General features: G+C 38.0%; 1 protein-coding gene across 1 annotated transcript in view; it reads right to left on the bottom strand.

The window, feature by feature from the left end:
* Window positions 1-21,117, bottom strand: part of MRPL1 (mitochondrial ribosomal protein L1) — a 71,586-nt gene extending 50,469 nt beyond the window's left edge. The window contains exons 1-2 of the mRNA XM_063108424.1: window positions 20,789-21,117; window positions 13,046-13,157 (exon numbers count right to left, since the gene is read on the bottom strand). Of these exons, the coding sequence (XP_062964494.1) occupies window positions 13,046-13,157; window positions 20,789-20,828 (152 nt within the window). The 5' untranslated portion in view covers window positions 20,829-21,117. The remainder of the gene's footprint in view (window positions 1-13,045; window positions 13,158-20,788) is intronic.
* Between the last annotated feature and the right edge of the window lie 983 nt (window positions 21,118-22,100).

The following is a 22,100-nucleotide window of genomic DNA, read 5'->3' as shown; positions in this document are numbered from 1 at the left end:
CTTTGACAACAAGTCTAAGCAAGTAGCCAAGTGGATGGATGCAACATGTCTCAATAGCTACCTTAGAACTCCACAAAATCCTGAAACCTTCCAAACTGGGGAAACCACATTTTTACTTTATATTTAGTTAGGCAGCAATGAAGCCAGTAGAAGAAAGAGCCTGGAGAGCCTGTTTTAGGAATAAACTCTCCTATTTAAAATAAACAAAATGTCCTAGCTATAATCTCCAGACTTACTTTACATAAGTGCTAGTTTCACCACTAAGTTTTCAATCACAGCTGAACCTGTGCATCTAATTTGCAATTAATATGAAGTTCCCAGAAGCTGAACTATGACTTTTTAAATTAATAAATATTTGAAAAACCCAATAAAAATCTGATACACAAAGAGACCGAGTTGAATATACAGCAGCTTTGGATCTTGTTTTACAAAATATTTGAGGTGGTTTGGTAAAAATATTTTAAGTTTCAAAGGGAGCACTGCTTCAGTAAAAACAAACAAAAGTATAACATCATTATAACATAGATTAAATAGGACTCTCAGTAAAATGCATTCTTCCAAAAAAAACCCATAACACCAAGGGCAAGGGTTTAGATCCCGCACTGGCCAGTCGCCAAAAAAAAAGAAAAGAAAAGGAAAATGTCCTTTCCACAAAACTGCAATTAAAAAAACTCCTCCAATAATAATCTCACAGACCCACTTCTTGTTTTCCATAGCCCTCCAAAAAAAGATGTCTACCCTTATTCATAAGAACTATGTTCAGAAGAACATTGTTGTTCATGCAATTATGTAAAGCCCTATCATAAGAGCTTAAATACTGTGATTCTCAGTAATAAATCATATTAGAAAGGTTTTAGGGAAGATGGAGGAGAAACACCTGGCAGTATGAATCAAAGGGAACAGAATTTAGCTCCAGTTACCTGGGTAACTAAGCCACACAGATTAAATGAGTAATAAGAAACTGTACTCAGGTAATAACTTTCTCCCTGCCTCATCTGTCCCCCAACTCCAAACACATAAAAGGGAAAATAATTCCATGGTCGAACCCAAGAAAACAAGATAAAAAAACCAGTGCTATAATAAAGTTCACTTCAAGACTTTTGAAAATCTGTGACCTCAATAGACTACTCCAAGTTCTTCCAAGGCTGAAAAATCCTTTACATTGAGGAATTGGGGATGGAATTGTATAATCTCTGTCAAACTAAACGGAACTAAACAGAACTAAAAAGAAAATGCCTAGAGCATATTAATGGGATGAAAATATCTGAAATTCTTATTCCTCAGTGTAATCACATACATCATGAGCTAAGATTACAGGCATCCATGTAGACTGAAATCCAAGAAGAGTCAGCTCCCCACCTCCACCATGGTCTCCTCTGTAGTAGAGCATGAGAGAAAGGCAAGCAGGTAAGAAAAAATCAGCTAAAATTTTAGGGCAATATAACCCCCCTGGGAGATCCATACACACAGGGAGTTCACACTTTGCAGGTCCTTTTCCACACACCTCTACCTGGTGCAAGCAGTACAGGAAACGAGACAGCCTCCTCGGAGGATGCAGGCATGGAGGAAAAGGCACAGGAGAACACTCATTGTGTGGGGTGGGAGGGAAAGAAAGAAGAAAAATGGGGCAAGGCAAAAAACAGTCCTGAGCCCAGTATCCTATACTAATCTAGCTGGGGAAGGGCCAGAACACTTCCCCACAAGACCTGCAACAGACACATACCATGGGGAGGAGAAATAGAAATGCTGAGAAAACCCCATCCACAAGGTCTAGCCACACTGGGCCTACTTCAGAGTAAGGCTGGATCTGAACAAAAGAGAATCCTCCTGCCATCCATCACCAGCCCAGAAAGCACTGAATAATGAGCAACAGCAACCAACTGCTAGCGGAAAGAGAAGAGTACAGAGTGACCTCCTCTGAGGCACAGCTGCACAAGGAAGCCAGAAAACTGAGAACGGAACAAGAACACTGAGGAAAATCCTCCAGCAACCCAGCCTCCACCCTAAGCACAGGTAACCATACAGAAATTTGAAGCTGATGGTAAACACAGGAACAACAAAACCAAAATCAAGCTCAACCCCTGATTAGACTGACTAAGTGCTCTTACAGATGAAGAGGTATGCCCATTTGTAGGCATAAATACTATTTACTTCGGTTTGTACTGTTCTACAAAATGTCCAGCATTCAATAAAAATTTTTGAGCTACACAAAAAAGCAAGAAAAAGAACCTACTGTCAGGAGAGAAACAGAACTTGGGCTGGCCAGTTAGCTCAGTTGGTTAGAGTGCAGCCTTCTAACACCATGATCAAGAGTTTGGTTCTCAGTACCAACCAGCTGCCAAAAAAAAAAAAAAAAAAAAGAGAGCGAGGAACAGAACCAGACTCAGGTGACCCAGTGGCCTTGTTTAAATAAAGATCTGCTACTGGCAAATGAAGATATATGGACACACAGGGCAGTAGGGAGATCCAGAATGACAGAAAGAAGTGAGCATATGCCCCTCTACCCCATCTCAAATCTTGATAAAAAAAACTAGCCATGAAAAAACTATTTTTTAGTATATTATAAAGTCAGTACATTAAAAAAATTAAAACTACAACTAAAATTGTGAATACTCTGATTTTCATGAAGCTACTGAATAACTCATTGTCAGACATAAAAAAAATCATCTGCTTATAAATTTTCATAGTTTTTTAAAAGCATGCTTATGTCTTGTGCTATGCTTTTTAAGTTAGTAAAAAGTACTTTTAAAATTGTACTGGAATAGTTTGGGGAAGATATAAAATAAAAAATTTCTATAGGATAAATAAAAACAACACAAAGATAAAATATGCTCAAAATAATTAATATTCCTAATGAATACTTTTACAAAGCAGAAAGAAAAAGACAAACAGCCAATAGAAAAATGGGCAAAAGGTGTGTATTAGTCCGTTCTGTGTCGCTATAACAGAAATAACTGAGACTAGGTAATTTATAAGGAAAAGAGGTTTATGTGGCTTACGATTCTGGGACAGCTGCATCTGGCAGCAGCCTGAGGCTGCTTCTACTCATGGTGGAAAGTGACAGGCAGCCGGTGGATACAAGCAGATCACATGGTTAGAGGAAGCAAGAGAGAGAGAGAGAAGGTACCAGGATCTTTTTAAGCAACGAGCTCTTGCAGGAACTAATAGAGTGAGAACTCACTCATTAATCCACCCCCCCAGGGAGAGCATTAATCCATTCATGAGGGATCCGCCCCCACGACTCAATCAGTTTCCAACACTGCCACATTGGGGATCAAATTTCCACATGAGTTTTGGTGGTGACAACACATCCAAACTCCATCAAGGTGTAAATTAGAAATACACTGATGAAACAGAAAGATTCATGGTATCTAGGGTTGTTAGGACTTTGGAAAACTGGGCACTCTTCTTCACCCACTGCTGGGTTGAGATGTAAATTGGTACAACCAGAACTCCTCCAACTTCTCAAAACAAAAAAGAATCCAGGCACTAGTCCCACTCAACAGAAGCTTCCTTTCTAGTTACATTTCTGCTGCCTACTGATTCATTGCATATTCAAGCCACATCAGACTGTATCTATATCCATATCATTCACTTTCATGCCTCTGTACCATGGAAATACCCTTTTCCCAATTCCCCTCCAAAATTCTACCTTTCAATACTCAGCTCAAATACTTCTTGCCCTACTCTCCCCAGGTAGAACTGACCTTTCATCTGTGATCCCATAGCACTTGGTCCAGTCCTCTACTATGACAGTTAAAACATTAAAGTGAAGTTATAACACAAACGTGCTAATTTATAATATATAAAGAGCTCCTATTCATCAACAACAAAAATATGGGAATAGACACAAACAGAAAATTCACAGTAAAGAAAATGTAAATGGCTCAAACACATGAAAAGGTACACAAGCTCAATAATGATAAAAGAAATATAATTTAGAACCAGAATGATACCATTTATTACCTATCAAATTGTCAAAGATCAAAAAATTTGACAATACAATATATGAGAAAATAGGCATTCTAATAATACTTACTGGTAAGGATAAAAATTAGGAAGACATCTATAAAGGCAATTTGGTATTATTTATTAAAATTGTAAATACACACATCTTTTGACCCAACAATTCTATTTCTCATAGTTTATGCTACAAATATATTCATTATTTTAGATAAGATCAATGTACATGATTGTTCACCACAGGATCATTTGTAATAGCCAAAGATTGAATGGTAAATGTGTATAAATAAGGGAATAGTTATATAAATTAAGGTACTTTAACACAATAAAATATTATACAGTTAAAATGACTAGATAACTCCACATGAAACTATTTCCGAGATATATTACTAAGATAAAAGCAACAAAGATGCAGAACAGGGTGTATACTGCACTACCACTTACACAAAAACCAAATAATATATTCATATATTTATACATGTATTGACCATCACATCTGAGTGGCTAAGGCACAGGGGTGAGAAGACCTACTTTTCACTATGTATCCTTTATACTTTTATCTATTCACAGAATTAACTAACTCATTTTAATTAATTTAAAAACAAAAAACAATTATTTATGTTGCTGGCAGTTCACTCTGAAATCCTTCAAGGACAGAAGAATGGAACAGGTGCCTTGTTGATCTTCACATCACCAACATCTTACACAGTGCCTAGCATATGGTAGATGCTCAAAAAAGCATGCTAAATGAAAAAGACTACTGTGGCAAAGTTACCAGATAGTCAATTCAGTTTACAGAAAAAAAAATATTAAACAACTAAGAATTTATAAATTCACCAAAAACTTCCCACACTTTTTTATTTGGTATCCTAAGGATTGTATTCTAGCAAATTTTATCATAAAATAAGATTTTGTAGATTGAACTCTAGTTGCTTTTCATACCTTACTCTCCAAAGCTACTGATTCTATTATTCCATGCTAGCCATGAAGAGTTATAGTTCTAGAGCCACACAATTTGGGCTGAAATTCCTGAACCAACAGATTCTAGCTGTATAACTTCAGACAGATTACTTAACCTCTGGGTTTCCATTCCTCCATCTGTAAAACGCTTATAATAGTATCCGTACTTCATGGACCTGTTGTGAAAATTAAATTAACTAACACATGAAGTGTGCTTAGAATAGTGCCTAGCACGTTGTAAACATTCTGTAAAATTTAACTATTATTACTCTACAGCTTCTCAGCATCTTATTGTAATTATGTGAGCCATTTGTTTGTCTTCAAAAATGGTGACATTAAAGAGGAAGACATTCAGAAAAAGGATAACGTTAACTACCATCTCTCTATTTCTACACTTAATTAACATCAGTGACACTGGGGGAAAAAATTAGTACTATGCACTACAACCAGATGGTACAAGAAAAGGAGCTTGAAAGTTTAGCCAACACATGCCTTTCAGTCCTTTACCTCAGTGGGGAGCAAAGTAATACAGTTAATACTGTTAGGTTATCTTACTGCCATTCATATACATCTATACGATAATAATATATACTATGCAAATCTGAAATTCCATTATATAATCATAGTACAGATAATCCTATACTATGCAAATCTGAAATTCCATTAAAGAATCATAGTACAGATAATCCTATAGCATCTGATCTATAAAAAGTGCCTAAAAGGAAAAATGTAATTTAAAGAGCAGAGAGAACTACACACAGAGTACACCTTAATTAAAATTCATTAATTGAAACATAGGATTCTGTTCTAAAATGGCAGTGACAGCATACTAGAAAAAGCTTAGGTTCTAGAACTAAACTCCTTGGGTTCAAATCCCAGCTTTAGCACTTACTAGCTCCGTGACCTTAAGCTAGTTATATAACCCATAGGTGTCTTGATATTCCTCTCCATAAAGTGGGCACGTGAACCTCACAAAGAAAGAAAAAAATAAAAAATAAATAAAATAAAATGGGCATAATAACAACAGCTTCCTCATAAGTTCGCTGTCGGGATTAAGTTAATTACTAAATGTCAGTGTTCAATAAATGTTAATTATTATTATAATAAGTCTTAGGTCAAAGAAGCAGAGATGATAAACTTTTACAACAGTATGCCCCTATAAGTCTTTATGGAACTACGTATGCTTTCTAATCAAAAATTTAAATGATAGCAAATGAAATAATAACTAAAGGACTTCAAGATGGCGGCGGCTGCGGCGGCTGGCGCGGAGTAGCTGAGGTGGAAAAGGCGGCCACTGGGCCTCAGGCAGCCGGGAAACTTGTGGACCTTCCTCTGGCCATCTCTTAAGGGAGGACTGCTGCTGCTGGCCGGTCGTGGGGGCTCAACGCCACTTTGCCCCCGGCAGGAGAGGCTGCCTCATTTACAGGCAACAGCTTTGAAGTGTGGAGCAGGAAAAGAACCGATTCTTAGCTGCAAAAGTGAGTCTTGAAACAGGGAACACGGCGCCAGGGCTGCTGTGGATGCAGCCAGGATCCCGGAGGCTGGGGCCGCACTGAAGGCGGCCAGCTGCCCTATCCAGGATTCGAGGTTTCAGGCCGGCATTAAAGAAGACTCCTGGGAGCGCCCGAGCGGCGCCGCGACTGAACAGCCCGAGGCGGCAGCGCCGAGAACACGGAAGGCAACAAACCAGAGACAGCGAGCGCCCGACCTGGCACAGCACTGTGAGTGATCCCTGGCAAAGCTCTGTTCGGGGGGGTGGATGCCCACGAGGCTCCCCGCCTGCACCACCAGGCCACTCACTGCCCCGGTGCTGCCTCCATTTTCCCAGGTGCGGGCAGCTCCGCCCTGCTCGGCCATCACTGAGCCCATTTGCTTGGCCTGGCGCGGGGCTTTCCGGACCCTGCGGGCCGACCTCCTTTCCCACTCCCTCCACGGTTCTCTGGCAGGGCTGGGGGTGTGGGGCGTCCCGACCAGTTTTGGGAGGGCTAGGAAGTACGGGCGGGCCGACTGTCACTCCACCACACCCTGGACTCCGGCCCCGGTAAACTTCCTGTTACTGGGAGGCAGATACCATCTCTGCGACCACCAGTTTGGAAAAAAGCCTAACGAATTTCTGGTTGGGAATAGTGTGGTAGGAGAGTTCCCAGGTCTGCTTGAACCTGCCGGAGAGCAGGCTGCAGGCGGGCACTAGACTCGGTTTATACTGGGGGGATACAAAGGTGAACAAGACCCGAGAAAGATCTACACAGTGCTACAAAGGCACCCAGAGAGACTGGTCGTCTGTGCCTAGCAGAAACCTGGTAGACTTCCTGGGCGAGGCAGTGCTGAGCAGGGTCTTGAAGGCCCAGCTGATAGACGAGGGGTGCAGAAGACACGCCCCAACCCAGCACAGTGTGCACAGAGGGGGGAGACGTGCGGCCAGGGAGGCGGAGACTCGACAGAAACCACACACCCGGTGGGGTCACCACTGCACGATCTAACAGCCTGGGCCAGAGCACACTGAACAGGGAGAAGTCCTGTACAGAAAGTGAAAGCTCAACAGAGATCACACACCCTGTGGTACGTGATCCACCAGCCCAGCAGAGTACAAGCTGACCAGAAAGGTGGATCCCCGGAGAAGCCCAAGACCCGAGGAAACCACACACACAAGACACTAGAGGCCAACTGAGCAGTCACGGCGGGAGCCATACCAAATTGGCAACCACAGCAACATCCTAGTTAGTCATTAGTCTTAAACCGGTGGACTGTGAAACCCCCCGCCACAATGAATAAACACCAAAAAAAAGACACCAGAAATACAAAAAATCAAGAAAGTACACCACCAAAAGTTAATAAATCTCATACTCTAGATCCTATAGAACAAGAAGCCCTTGAAATAACTGATAAGGAATTTCGAGTGATAATTCTAAGGAAACTGAATGAGATACAAGAAAACTCAGCTAGACATCATGATGAAATGAGGAAAAGTATACAGGATCTGAAAGAGGAAATATACAAGGAAATCAATGTCCTGAAAAAAAATGTAGCAGAACTTGCTGAACTGAAGAAGTTATTCAGCGAAATAAAAAACACAACGGAGAGTTTAACCAGCAGGCTTGTCGAAGTTGAAGAGAGAACCTCTGAACTTGAAGATGGGCTGTTTGAAATAACACAAGCAGACAAAAAGAAAGAAAAAAGAATCAAGGACATGGAAGAAAATCTGAGAGAGATATCAGACAACCTCAAGCGCTCAAATATCCGAGTCATGGGTATTCCAGAAGGGGAGGAAAATGGAGATTCCATTGAAAACATATTCAACAAAATAGTGGCAGAAAACTTCCCAGGTATAGGAAAAATCACAGATCTTCAGATCCAGGAAGCTCAACGATCTCCAAACGTATTCAACCCAAAAAGGCCTTCTCCAAGACATGTCATAGTCAAATTGGCAAAACTCAGAGACAAAGAGAGAATCTTAAAAGCTGCAAGAGAGAAGCGTCAAATCACCTATAAGGGAGCCCCAATCAGGTTAACATCAGACTTTTCATCACAAACCCTAAAAGCTAGAAAGGAATGGGATGATATTTTCAAAATACTAAAAGACAAAGATTGCCAGCCAAGAATACTCTACCCTGCAAGGCTATCCTTCCGAAATGAGGGGCAAATAGTATATTTCTCAGACAAACAAAAACTGCGGGAGTTCACTACCACAAGACCACTCTTACAAGAAATCCTCAAGGGAGTACTGGGTTTGGTTCCTGAAAAATAACTACCACTGCCATAAAAACCTAAGAAAAATCTAAACCCGCTAGTACAATAAAAATGGCATTCATGAAGAGAAAACAAGCTAACAAAAACACTATCTACAACCTAAGGAACCAACAAACACAGAAACCAAACAGTAAATCAGAAAGCAAGGAACAAAAGACACCTAAGACAACCAAACAACCAATAAAATGCTAAGAATAAATCAACACCTTTCAATAACAACTCTTAATGTTAAAGGCTTAAATTCCCCAATTAAAAGACACAGACTGGCTGATTGGATCAAAAAGCAGGACCCAACTATATGCTGCCTACAAGAGACCCACCTCACCCATAAAGATTCACACAGACTAAGAGTAAAAGGATGGAAAAAGATTTACCATGCAAACAGAAAAGAAAAACGAGCTGGAGTGGCTATTCTTATATCTGACAAAATAGACTTTAAACTAAAAACCATAAAAAGAGACAATGAGGGACACTACTTAATGATAAAAGGACTGATCCACCAAGAAGACATAACAATCATAAATATGTACGCACCCAATGTTGGAGCAGCCAGATTTATAAAACAAACTCTATTAGACCTAAAGAAGGAAATAGACACTAATACCATAATAGCAGGGGACCTGAACACTCCACTGTCAATATTAGACAGATCATCTAGGCAAAGAATCAGTAGAGAAACACAAGATCTAAACAAGACTCTAGACCAATTGGAATTGGCAGATATCTACAGAACATTCCACCCAACAACCTCAGATTATTCATTCTTCTCATCAGCACATGGATCATTCTCCAAGATAGATCACATATTAGGTCACAAATCAAGTCTCAATAAATTCAAAAAAATTGGAATTATCCCATGTATCTTCTCAGACCACAATGGATTAAAACTAGAAATTAATAACAAACAAAACTCTGGAAAGTATACAAACACATGGAAATTAAACAGCATTCTACTTAATGACATATGGGTCCAAGAAGAAATCAAGCAGGAAATCAAAAAGTTTATTGAAACTAATGAAAACAATGATACATCATACCAAAACCTGTGGGATACTGCAAAAGCAGTATTGAGGGGAAAATTTATTGCATTAAATGCTCACTTCAGAAGAATGGAAAGATGGCAAGTGAACAACCTAACACTTCACCTTAAAGAACTAGAAAAACAAGAACAATCCAATCCTAAAGTTAGCAGACGGAAAGAAATCATTAAGATCAGAGCAGAACTGAATGAAATTGAAAACCAAAAAACAATTCAAAAGATCAACGAATCAAAAAGTTGGTTTTTTGAAAAGATAAATAAAATTGACAAACCATTAGCATGGCTAACAAAAAAAAGAAGAGAGAAGACTCAAATAACAAAAATTAGAAATGAAAAAGGCGATATTACAACTGATTCATCTGAAATACAAGGAATCATTCGAGACTACTATAAACAACTATACGCCAACAAATTTGAAAATCTGGAGGAAATGGATAAATTTCTGGACACACACAAGCTCCCAAAACTGAACCGTGAAGACGTAGAAAATTTGAACAGACCAATAACAATAAAGGAGATTGAAGCTGTTATCAGAAGGCTCCCAACAAAGAAAAGCCCAGGACCAGATGGATTCACAGCAGAATTTTACGAAACATTCAAAGAGGAACTGACACCGATTCTTTACAAACTATTCCAAAAGATTGAAACGGACGCAAATCTCCCAAACTCATTCTATGAAGCAAACATCATCCTGATACCAAAACCAGGTAAAGATATAACCAAAAAAGAAAACTACAGGCCGATATCCTTGATGAATATAGATGCAAAAATCCTCACTAAAATACTAGCAAACAGAATACAGCAACACATACGAAAAATTATTCATCACGATCAAGTGGGATTCATCCCAGGGATGCAAGGTTGGTTCAACATACGCAAATCAATAAATGTGATACACCATATTAATAAACTCAAACACAAGGACCATATGATCATCTCTATAGATGCTGAAAAAGCATTTGATAAAGTTCAGCACTCATTCATGACAAAGACCCTCTATAAGTTAGGTATAGAGGGAAAGTATCTCAACATAATTAAAGCCATATATGCCAAACCCACTGCCAATATCATCCTGAATGGGGAAAAGCTGAAAGCTTTTCCTTTAAGAACAGGCACTAGACAAGGATGCCCACTCTCACCACTCCTATTCAACATAGTGTTGGAAGTACTAGCCAGAGCAATCAGAGAAGAGAAGGAAATAAAGGGCATCCAGATTGGAAAAGATGAAGTCAAACTGTCCCTGTTTGCAGATGACATGATCCTATATATCGAACAGCCTAAAACCTCTACAAAAAAACTGTTGGAATTGATAAATGATTTCAGCACAGTAGCAGGATACAAAATCAACACACAAAAATCAGTAGCATTTATTTTCTCCAATAGTGAACATGCAGAAGGAGAAATCAAGAAAGCCTGCCCATTTACAATAGCCACCAAAAAAATAAAATACTTAGGAATTGAGTTAACCAAGGAGGTGAAAAATCTCTATAATGAGAACTACAAACCACTGCTGAGAGAAATTAGAGAGGATACAAGAAGATGGAAAGATATTCCATGCTCTTGGATTGGAAGAATCAACATAGTGAAAATGTCCATACTACCCAAAGTGATATACAAATTCAATGCAATCCCCATCAAAATTCCAAAGACATTTTTCTCAGAAATGGAAAAAACTATTCAGACATTTATATGGAACAATAAAAGACCACGAATAGCCAAAGCAATGCTCAGCAAAAAAAATAAAGCTGGAGGCATAACACTACCTGACTTTAAGCTATACTACAAAGCTATAATAACCAAAACAGTATGGTACTGGCATAAAAACAGACACACTGACCAATGGAATAGAATAGAGAATCCAGAAATCAACCCACACACTTACTGCCATCTGATCTTTGACAAAGGCACCAAGCCTATTCACTGGGGAAGGGACTGCCTCTTCAGCAAGTGGTGCTGGGAAAACTGGATATCGATATGCAGGAGAATGAAACTAGATCCATACCTCTCACCGTATACTAAAATCAACTCAAAATGGATTAAGGATTTAAATATACACCCTGAGACAATAAAACTTCTTAAAGAAAACATAGGGGAAACACTTCAGGAAATAGGACTGGGCACAGACTTCATGAATACGACCCCAAAAGCACGGGCAACCAAAGGAAAAATAAACAAATGGGATTATATCAAACTAAAAAGCTTCTGCACAGCAAAAGAAACAATTAAAAGAGTTAAAAGACAACCAACAGAGTGGGAGAAAATATTTGCAAAATATACATCTGACAAAGGATTAATATCCAGAATATATAAGGAACTCAAACAACTTTACAAGAAGAAAACAAGCAACCCAATTAAAAAATGGGCCAAAGAGCTAAGTAGGCATTTCTCTAAGGAAGATATCCAAATGGCCAACAGACATATGAAAAAATGCTCAACATCACTCAGCATCCGGGAAATGCAAATCAAAACCACATTGAGATACCATCTAACCCCAGTTAGGATGGCTAAAATCCAAAAGACTATGAACGATAAATGCTGGCGAGGCTGCGGAGAAAAAGGAACTCTCATACATTGTTGGTGGGACTGCAAAATGGTGCAGCCTCTATGGAAAATGGTATGGAGGTTCCTTAAACAATTGCAAATAGATCTACCATACGACCCAGCCATCCCACTGTTGGGAATATACCCAGAGGAATGGAAATCATCAAGTCGAAGGTATACCTGTTCCCCAATGTTCATCGCAGCACTCTTTACAATAGCCAAGAGTTGGAACCAGCCCAAATGCCCATCATCAGATGAGTGGATACGGAAAATGTGGTACATCTACACAATGGAATACTACTCAGCTATAAAAACGAATGAAATACTGCCATTTGCAACAACATGGATGGACCTCGAGAGAATTATATTAAGTGAAACAAGTCAGGCACAGAAAGAGAAATACCACATGTTCTCACTTATTGGTGGGAGCTAAAAATTAATATATAAATTCACACACACACATACACACATACACACACAAACCGGGGGGGGGGGGGAAGAAGATATAACAACCACAATTATTTGAAGTTGATACAACAAACAAACAGAAAGGACATGGTTGGGGGGGAGGGGGGGAGGGAGAAGGGAGGGAGGTTTTGGTGATGGGGAGCATTAATCAGCTACAATGTATATCGACAAAATAAAATTAAAAAAAAATAAATAAATAAATAAATAAATAAATAAATAAAAAAATAAATAAAAAAATAAAAATAAAAAAAAAATAAATCTTCGAACAAAAAAGATGAAAAAAAAAAAAAAAAAAAAAAAGAAATAATAACTAAAAAAAACACTTACTTTGTAGCAGCAGCAAAATGTCTGTTTGGCATCTGAATGTTTACAGAACAAGGATAAAGAGATGTCTGAAAAGCCATCTTGGAAAGACTACGCCTTTGATGATGCATCAAGACTTGAAAGGAAAAATATGTAAAATATTAACATTAAATACTCATTATATTCACTATTTTTTATATCTAAAAGTCAGTATCTTCAAAACAAAAACATTCAATATTTTGTGATTCTTAACCATTTTTTTTTAAAGTGTAATAATGGAAACCACACTTCTTGAAAATAAAAGCAGGTAAACACATCTAATATTTATTTTTAACTTAATTTCATTTATTTTTAACTTAATTTAGTTCATGCTCAACATGATGTGTTTTAGTTATATTATTAGAAAATATGTATATGTACCCCTGAATTTTTGAAATAATTTACATTTTATTTATTCATTTTTTAAATAGATAGTGCATTCACAGTTACCCAAGTCCTTCTGAAAGATAAGAAGAAAGTGGGGGACCTGCCCTACTAGAGATCAAGACTTGTTATAAGACTATGGTAACTAAGACACTTCGGTATTGGTACAAGTATAGAAAGAAAGACAGACTAATAAAAACAACAAATTGGGGGCTGGCTGGTTAGATCAGTTGGTTATGACGTGGTGTCATAACACCAAGATCAAGGGTTTGGAGCCTCTTATTGGCCAGCCACAAAAAAAACCAAAACAAATGGCTCAGCAATAGACCCAGGCATATATGGAGATTTGAAATACAACAGGGATGTTATTGCAAATCACTGTGCAAAGAATTCAATTAGTGTTACTGAGACAAATGATTTATCCATCAGGAAAAAGAGTATATTTGGATCCTAACACCTATTTGTATCTGATACAAAAAAATCAAATCCAGATGGATTAAGGACTAACATGAGAATAGCACAATCTTTTAAAGGCTTTCAGAATGAAGGAAAATACCTGTATGACCTTTGGGAAGGTAAAAAATAAAACCCAAAAAGCACTAATCAAAAAGCGACTACATTAATGTTAAGAATTTCTGTTTATCAAATATATTTTAAAGAAAGAAAAAGACAAGCCAAAATTGGGAGGATATATTAGCAATATAAATAATTAATGAAGGATTAATATCCAGAATATGTAAGATCAATCCAATTTAAAAATGAACAAAAGAGATAAACAGGCTTCTAACTGAAAAGGAAACACAAATGATGCAAAAATGTATAAAAAAAGATGCACAACCTCATTAGTAATCAGGTAAATATAAATTTAAACCACAATAAAATACCATTTTACATCAGTGCTACTTAAAAGGTGGTCAGTAGGCCTGTTACAGGTCTGCGACCAGATTAAGAACACACCAGCATGTAATTCAACCATATATCACTAAGTGTACTGTTCAGTTCAGCTGACAGTATTTTTTTTTTCACAAAACTTTCTCAATCAAGGAAGCAGTGCTTTGATCTTATTGTGGACAGATAACAAACAGTAAGTAGACCAGATAATTTAAGTAGCACTGTTTAACATAAAGATTGGCAAATCTCAAAAAAAAAAAGTCAGGGGTTGCTGAAAATGTTGAGTACATTTTACACATTGTAGATAAGAGTGAACTGGAATACCTCTTTGGAAAATCCATGAAGGTGAGCATGTACATCTCAATGATACAACAATTCCACTCCTAGGCATGTACATAAGAGACATGCACAAGAATAAGCCTATCATTGTAACAGCAAAACTATGGGAAAGAACTCATTTGTTGACAACAGAATGAATACATTGTGGTATATTCTATAATGGAAAGCTGCAGGCATATAAAAATAAACAATGTGCTATATACGAATTTCACAAACATACTGTTGAGCAAAACTAAGCGAGTGGCAGAACAATTCATTTGGTACGATTTCAAAGTTCAAAAACACACAATTAAGCAATATTGTATTTAGGGGTACATATTTATGTATGTTAAAACTACAGAAAAACAAGGGAGCTGTAAAATAAAAATTCAAGAAAAGTGGTTAACTCCAAGGAAGAAGTAGATGAAGTAAGAAAAAGGCACACGGATCTTTGAAGGTGTTGATAATGTCCTAATTTTTTAAGCTTAATAGTGAGAATTCAAAATTTCAAGCTATAATTATTCTTTAAATCTTATATGTGTTATATTCTTTTTTATGTAGAAATTTTTTTAAATGTTTTTATTTAAAGATTACAAAAGAATATACAAAAGTCTTCCTCCTACCCTCCACCCCCAGCTTCCCTCCCATGGTAGCAATTTCCTGTGCATCTTTCCAGAAATATTATATGCATATATAAGCATATAGTACCAATATATTTCCCTCTTTTATTATAGAAATGGTAATATGCTCTACTCAGTGTTCTACATCTTGCTTTTTCACTTAAAGATATTAGAGCCTATTTGCACAAATATATACACACATATATATGAGATAATTTCATGTATGCCTTTCATAAACGTATGTATATATGTATATATTACAGAGATAATTTCATATCAGTTCATAAACACTTTATCTTTTTAGGATTGCAAAGTACTAAACTGTGTAGCTGTATTATAATTTACTTAATCAGTGACCAACCATTAGGTCATTTGCAATCTTTTGCTACTATAAACAGTACTATAGTAAATAACCTTGTACAAACATCATTTTGCACATGTACAAGTTTTTGGAGTTGTTTTTGGGGGGGGCGGGGAGGGGTACAGGAATCCAAACCTGTGACCTTGGTGTTATAAGGCTGCATTCTAAACAACGAAGCTAACCAGCCAGCCCCCAAGTGTATTTATAGAATAAGTTTCTATTAGTGAATTTGCTGGATCAAGGTTATAAACGTGTAATTTTGATAAATACTGCTCTCTATAACAACAGTGCCATATACATTTCCACCAGCAGTAAAAAGATTGCTTGTTTCCACACACTCATGCCAACACCTTATTTTACCAAACACTTTGGTTTTCGCCAATCTAATAGAAAAAAAAGTTATCTTAATTTGCATTTTTAAGAGCTCCCTTAATTTGCATTTTTCTAATGAGTTAGGCTGAGTATGTTTTCACATATCTGGCAATCCATTTTTCAGTTCTGTTAAACTGGCTTGAACTCAATTATTAAAATTAGTAATCTGCAAGTAGATTTTCATATACAATGACTGTTCCAATATCTTAATATCCAGTTACATAAAAACCTTGCAACAACCAATAGTATAGAAATTTTAAGATTTGGTCTACACATCAAGTGAATTCATTCTGGTAAGTTAAGTTTCCAAGTGCATAGACGGTGCATGCAGAATAGTTACAAAATTCTTACTGTGGTCTACAAGGCCCTATGTGAGCTGGCTCCTGCCTACTACTCAATACCACTCTCTCACTGCTCACTAGGATCTTTTTGCTGATCCTTGAACCCATCAAGATAATTCCTGCCTCAGGGACTTTGCATTTAATGTTACCTTTGTCTGGGATGCACCATCTCCAAATCTTCCAGTGGCCTACTCCTTCTTATCATCATCTCAAATGTCATCAAAGCTACTTGCCTAACAACCCAATTTCACATGTAATCTTCAAAAGAAAGTTGAACAAACTAACCACCACAACCATGAATTCTGTGGACACACAGGAGTGACAGCTGAAGCAGTGTAGAAGACCTACCTACTTATCATTGAGAATTCTTGTGTAAGAGCTAGGAGTAAAAAGGGAAATATTAATGAGATCCAATTCCTTCCCTCCAGAATCTCAAATTTAGTGGGTTGTGCTGATATGCAATAGTCTAGGAGGAGATGCTCCACATTTTCAAAGAAACCAGCTGTCTTGAAAAATCACATATGGCAAATGAAGGAACAAGCAGTTATCCATTCAAGCTTTGGCAAACACTTCCAAACAATTCTAACAATTCTAACAAATCAGAACCCAACAACCTTGGAAAATCCCTAAATAATTCTTTTGGGGAAACAAAAAAATCTCTTGAACACATCAGTTGCAACCTGCTATAAAACATCAACCATTACTATTTAGAATACCTAGTCATAACAACCAGAAATTAAAATTTCCAGCAAATCTATCAAACCGCTACAGACTAAGAGAAATCAATTTACAAAAAATACCACTATTTAAGCAGCACTGTTAGACCATGATATCTGTATTTTCAGTCCCTCTACAGTCAATTTGTATATCTGTATTATTTTATCTCCTTTAATGCATTTGTTTCTCTCCTCACTCTTAGCAGATAACCTCACTTACTACTTCAGGGAATAGCCATCAGAACTTCCTCAACAACACATGAAACTACCAGAATCTGCACTCGTTCTCAGAAGTCTCCCTGACTCCCTCCCAGTGGCAACAAGATGAGAATTATTCCATCTCCTTTGTTAATTTATTCTCTTATCACTGATACTGAAAGACTCCCCAAGGATCAATCCTCAACTGCCTTCCTACCTGACTCTATTATAATCCTCATTCTCCCTAGGAGGACTTATGTGTCTAGTCTTTGCCTTCTCCCTACAATTACCATTGTCCAGGCCACCATCATCTCCCCCTGTGTTACTGCTACAGTCTTCAAAGTGTTCTATCTTCTACTCTTGGCCCTCTCCATTTCTTTCTTCTTCTTCTTCTTTTTTTTTTTTTTTTTTTTTTTTTTGTGGCTGGCTGCTATGGGAATCCAAACTCTTGACCTTCATATTATCAACACTATGTTCTAACTAACTGAGTTAACTGACCAGCCCTCCATTTCTTTTTCACCTACTATTGGTAAGAGCAATCATTTAAAAATGAAAATCTCATCATGTCCTTAAAACACTTAGATGGCTTCACCTGGCTCTTTGAACAAGGTAAATTTTTACAAAGGTACTCCATAAGCTACTTCTAACCTGTGAAGTAAGCTTCATCTAACATCACTCTACCTCATGCTCACAATTTCAAATACACTTGTCTCTTTTCAGTTACTTGAACATACCCAGTTCTTTGCCACCTTAGGATTTTGATATATAATCTTCCTTCCATCTCTGTCATTCAGCCCTGTGACTTTCCAGTGCTCCTTTACATAGCTAATTCACAGCAATCCAGTCATGGATTAATCCTGAAGAAGTCATGTTTAAGTAGAGTCCCTGAAATAGATTAGGTATCTCGTACTTTTCCTTCATAGCACTTAGGAAAACTGTAATTAAAGAAATAATTATCCAATTAACGTCTGCTCCTCAATAGATGGTAAATAGCTTGCGCAGGTAATGTGTGCAGCTTATTCACCATTGTATTCCTAACACCTAGCAAGTGGAGACTCAATAAACATCTGTTGAATGAAGGAAGGAAACCTGAACAAATGAGCAAAAACTGGATTCAAATTACTTTAAATATTATTTATTACAACACATTGAAGAGAGGCATTTTTTTTTGATGATCCAATTACTCACTCATTTGTTCAACAATGAGTGTGCTAATGAAACACACACTAGCACTGTTTTAAGCCTTTAGGATACATCAGTGAGCAAAACAGACAAAAATCCCTATCGTCATGGAGCTTACATTCTAGAGGGGGAAACAATACCAATAAACATAATATGGGGGAAGAGAGGGAACTGCAGGGCAAAGGTGATTGACAGTCAGGGGGAATGTGATTGGCAATTTTAAGTAAGGTGGTTAAGACAGGCCTCATTAAAAAGGAGAACATTTGAGAAAAGACTTGAAAAAAATGAGGACGTTAGCCATGTAAGTATCTAGAAAAAGTGTTCCAGGCCAAAGATCCCAAGGCAGGAGTGTTCTCGGTACATTGAAGGAAAAAGGAGGCCAGTGTGGCTAGGGCTGAGTGAGTGTGTAGGAGGGTAGTTGGGGAAGAGGTCGGGTGTGGAGGGAGGCAGGAACCGGATGATATGGAAGACAGTAAGCCAGTGATGTTCAACAGAAAAACAATGTGAGCCACATGTGTAACTGAAATTTTCTAATAGCCACAATAAAAAAAGTAAAAAGAAACTGAAATTAATAATAAAAATAAAATATTTTATTACAGCTAATACCCCAAAATATTATCATTTCATCGTCAATGCAAAAAAATTTAAATAGTTTACATCTTTTTTTTTGTTCTAAGCCCTTAAAATCTAATGTGTATTTGACACACTCAATCCAGATTAGCCATATTTGAAATGTTCAACACTGGATAACAAAATGGACAGCACAGCTGCTGGCCATTCTAAGGACTATGTTTAGAAAAATAAGGAGGCTTTGCAGAATTCTAAGCATGGAGTAAGGTGATTTAAGTTCTTAAAGGTCCAATTTCACTATTTATTGAGAGAGACCTGGAGAGAAATCTAGGTGAGATATGGTAATGAATTGGCACAGGTAGTTGCAATGGAGTAGTGAGAAGTCAGAGTCTGGATTTACTTTGAGGGTAAAGCAAACAGGATTTTCCAACTATTTAATGTGAGAAAAAGAGAGGAGCCAAGGATATTCTGAGGTTTTGGCCTGCACAACTGAAAGGATGGAGTTGTCATCAAATGAGATGGGGAAAACTACAGGCTATAATAATGAGTTCAGTTTTAAACAAGTGTAAGGTGCTAAAAAGCTATCCAAGTGGAGACCTAGAATATGCAAATGAGTATAAAAATCTAAAGTTCAAAAGAGAGGTCCTAACTGTAGATGTAAATTTGATAGCCATTAAGATACAGAAAATAGTCAAAGCTTAGATGAGATCATCAAAGGAGAGAATTTAGATACAGAAGAGATGAAAATGAAGGAGGAAATCAGTTCTCATTTCGGTTTGTTTAGTTTTTCTAATATAATATGATTTCTATCATACATGAAGATAATGCCATCAATCTCTTTCCAGTAACAATATACATTTTTTGCTCACAAAGTAGTCATCGGGGTCTGTCTTGATCTCTTGCCACCCCTAACTTTTGAGCATCAGCTATTACAAGTAAAGGATGCTGGTCTTGACACTGAACTTTCCTGTGAGCAGCTCAAAGTGTGATGAAGTGGGGAGAAAAAACCAAAAACCAAAAAACACTGGCCTAGGAGTACGAGATTCAGTCCTTCTTCTACCACTTACTAGTTACATGATCTTGGCCACATACCTACTAGGATCATTTTCTTCCTCTGTAAAGTGGGGGTGATGCTAGCTGCTACCTCCACCTGAAGACCTACCTTAAATAACGATGTATATCACTATACTTCAAAACCAAAAAAAGCACTGTACAAAAACCAAATTGGACTTCATAAACTGTGGAAAAGAGTGGCTACCAAGAAGTACAACAGAATTAGCCTCCAAATGATAAGAAGTATTAATCTAAATTAGACAACGTCTGGAAGTTTAAGAACCGAATCACCTGCAGCGATGTATTCGGAAAGCACCAATAGGCACTTTGAAAACTGTTAAATATATGTGCCATTCAAATACACCATCTTTCCCTTACTAGAACTCACTTCTTCACGTATCAAACTCCACCCACCCTCCAGCCCACACCCCAGTATTGGAGATAGAACCCTGTCCTTGCCTTCCCCAAGAGGGGCTGAGGGGGTGTGAAGTACGTCATCCCCCCACCCCCCTCGACTGGTAGGCTCCAGAAAGAAGTGAAACCCCTGATAAGGTCGTTTTTAAGTAGTGAATGACTCTCTGGAGAATCTAGAGCCCAGAAAGAACACAAAGCATTTCGATCACCCAGAGCAGACCCGTGCCTAGGAGAGTCCCGTTTGCACTCTCCTTCAACAGGAGACTCCATGCCAGAGATATTTTCCCCGCAAGACAACCCAGTCTTACCTCTACCGAGGCATCTTACGGCCCCTGCCATGTTAACCATTCCGGATTGAGCTGACGAAATCGGTCCTACGTTTCAACTGGAAAGAATTAAAAAGGGTTCCGTTCCGAAACTGGCGAAGGGGGAAGGAGTTAGAAGGAGCAAGAGGAACCGGGCGGGAACCAAAGTAGGCTTCACTGCCGGCGTGGCCGTGTTACCGTCAATCCTCCGTGCTGCTCAAGACCCTCTGGTTCGTGGTTCCGGTACGGCAACGTAACCACCTTCAGGAAAATACGATCTTTGCTGGTGATTCCGTAATTATTTTATTCATTTCTTCTTTTTATCTTTTTTGATCCTACAAGTGTACTCAGAACGATAATTTTAATAGATTGTGAGACTACCCACGACCCAGCCTAAAAGGTTTGATTTAAAGGTTTTTTTTCCCTGAAGAAAAATCAGCTTCCTCTGCTACATTTCCAGCCTTGTAACGACTTTTTAAAACTTTCGCCACCACCCAGGGGAGGATGTCCTATTCACTAACACACTTTTTTTTAACTTAGCGCAGAATCAACCGTAGTTTTATGTTAATCTTACATTAACCTGCTCTACATTTCCCCCCCTGCTGGCAAGCTTTGCCATTAGGATCAATTGAATAATACTTTGCCATTTATATAACACTTCTAGTTTTAAAATGGCAGACCTGAGACCTACGCACAGATTATTCAGACAGGGGGGAAAAAAATTAAATGTCCTTTCCATTACATCACAGCTATCGGTGTGGCTTATCTAAAACAAATCTGATCACGGATTATATCACTACCCAGTTTAAATAAAACCCTTCAGTGACTGGTCAGCTCTGAAGCTGGCTTCTGGCCTCTGCCTACCTTGCCAGATTCAACTCCCTGCCATGACTTAGATCATTCTGTCCCTTCTGCTCGTAATATGTTGTACCTCTTCGCCTAGGTACTTTAAAAAAAAAAAAGATCTCAGCTCAGTTAAGAACTGGGGCAAGCTTCTATACGTCTCTGGGCTTCTGTTCCCTCATCTGTGATATGGGACTAATAATGAGATAATTTACTGAGGCGCTTATGAAAGTACTTGGCAAAGAGTAAACACTCAATAAATATTAAATGTCATTAATTAAATGTCATTATTAAAGAACTGGTGAGGTCTCTTAACTAGAGAGGCAAGATGAGTAAGCTGTTCTATTACCCACTCCTTCCAATATCTGCTTATTTCTCATCATCCATGCTCTCCGCATGTGTGCTAGGATGTCATTTTCTTTATATCAGAATTTTTATCAGTATTTGCAGAAAGTCTTTAGGCTGTGTTTAT

Source organism: Cynocephalus volans, chromosome 9 (assembly GCF_027409185.1).
Source record: "Cynocephalus volans isolate mCynVol1 chromosome 9, mCynVol1.pri, whole genome shotgun sequence".
NCBI lineage: Eukaryota > Metazoa > Chordata > Mammalia > Dermoptera > Cynocephalidae > Cynocephalus > Cynocephalus volans.
This window is presented reverse-complemented; position numbering and strand designations above follow the sequence as displayed.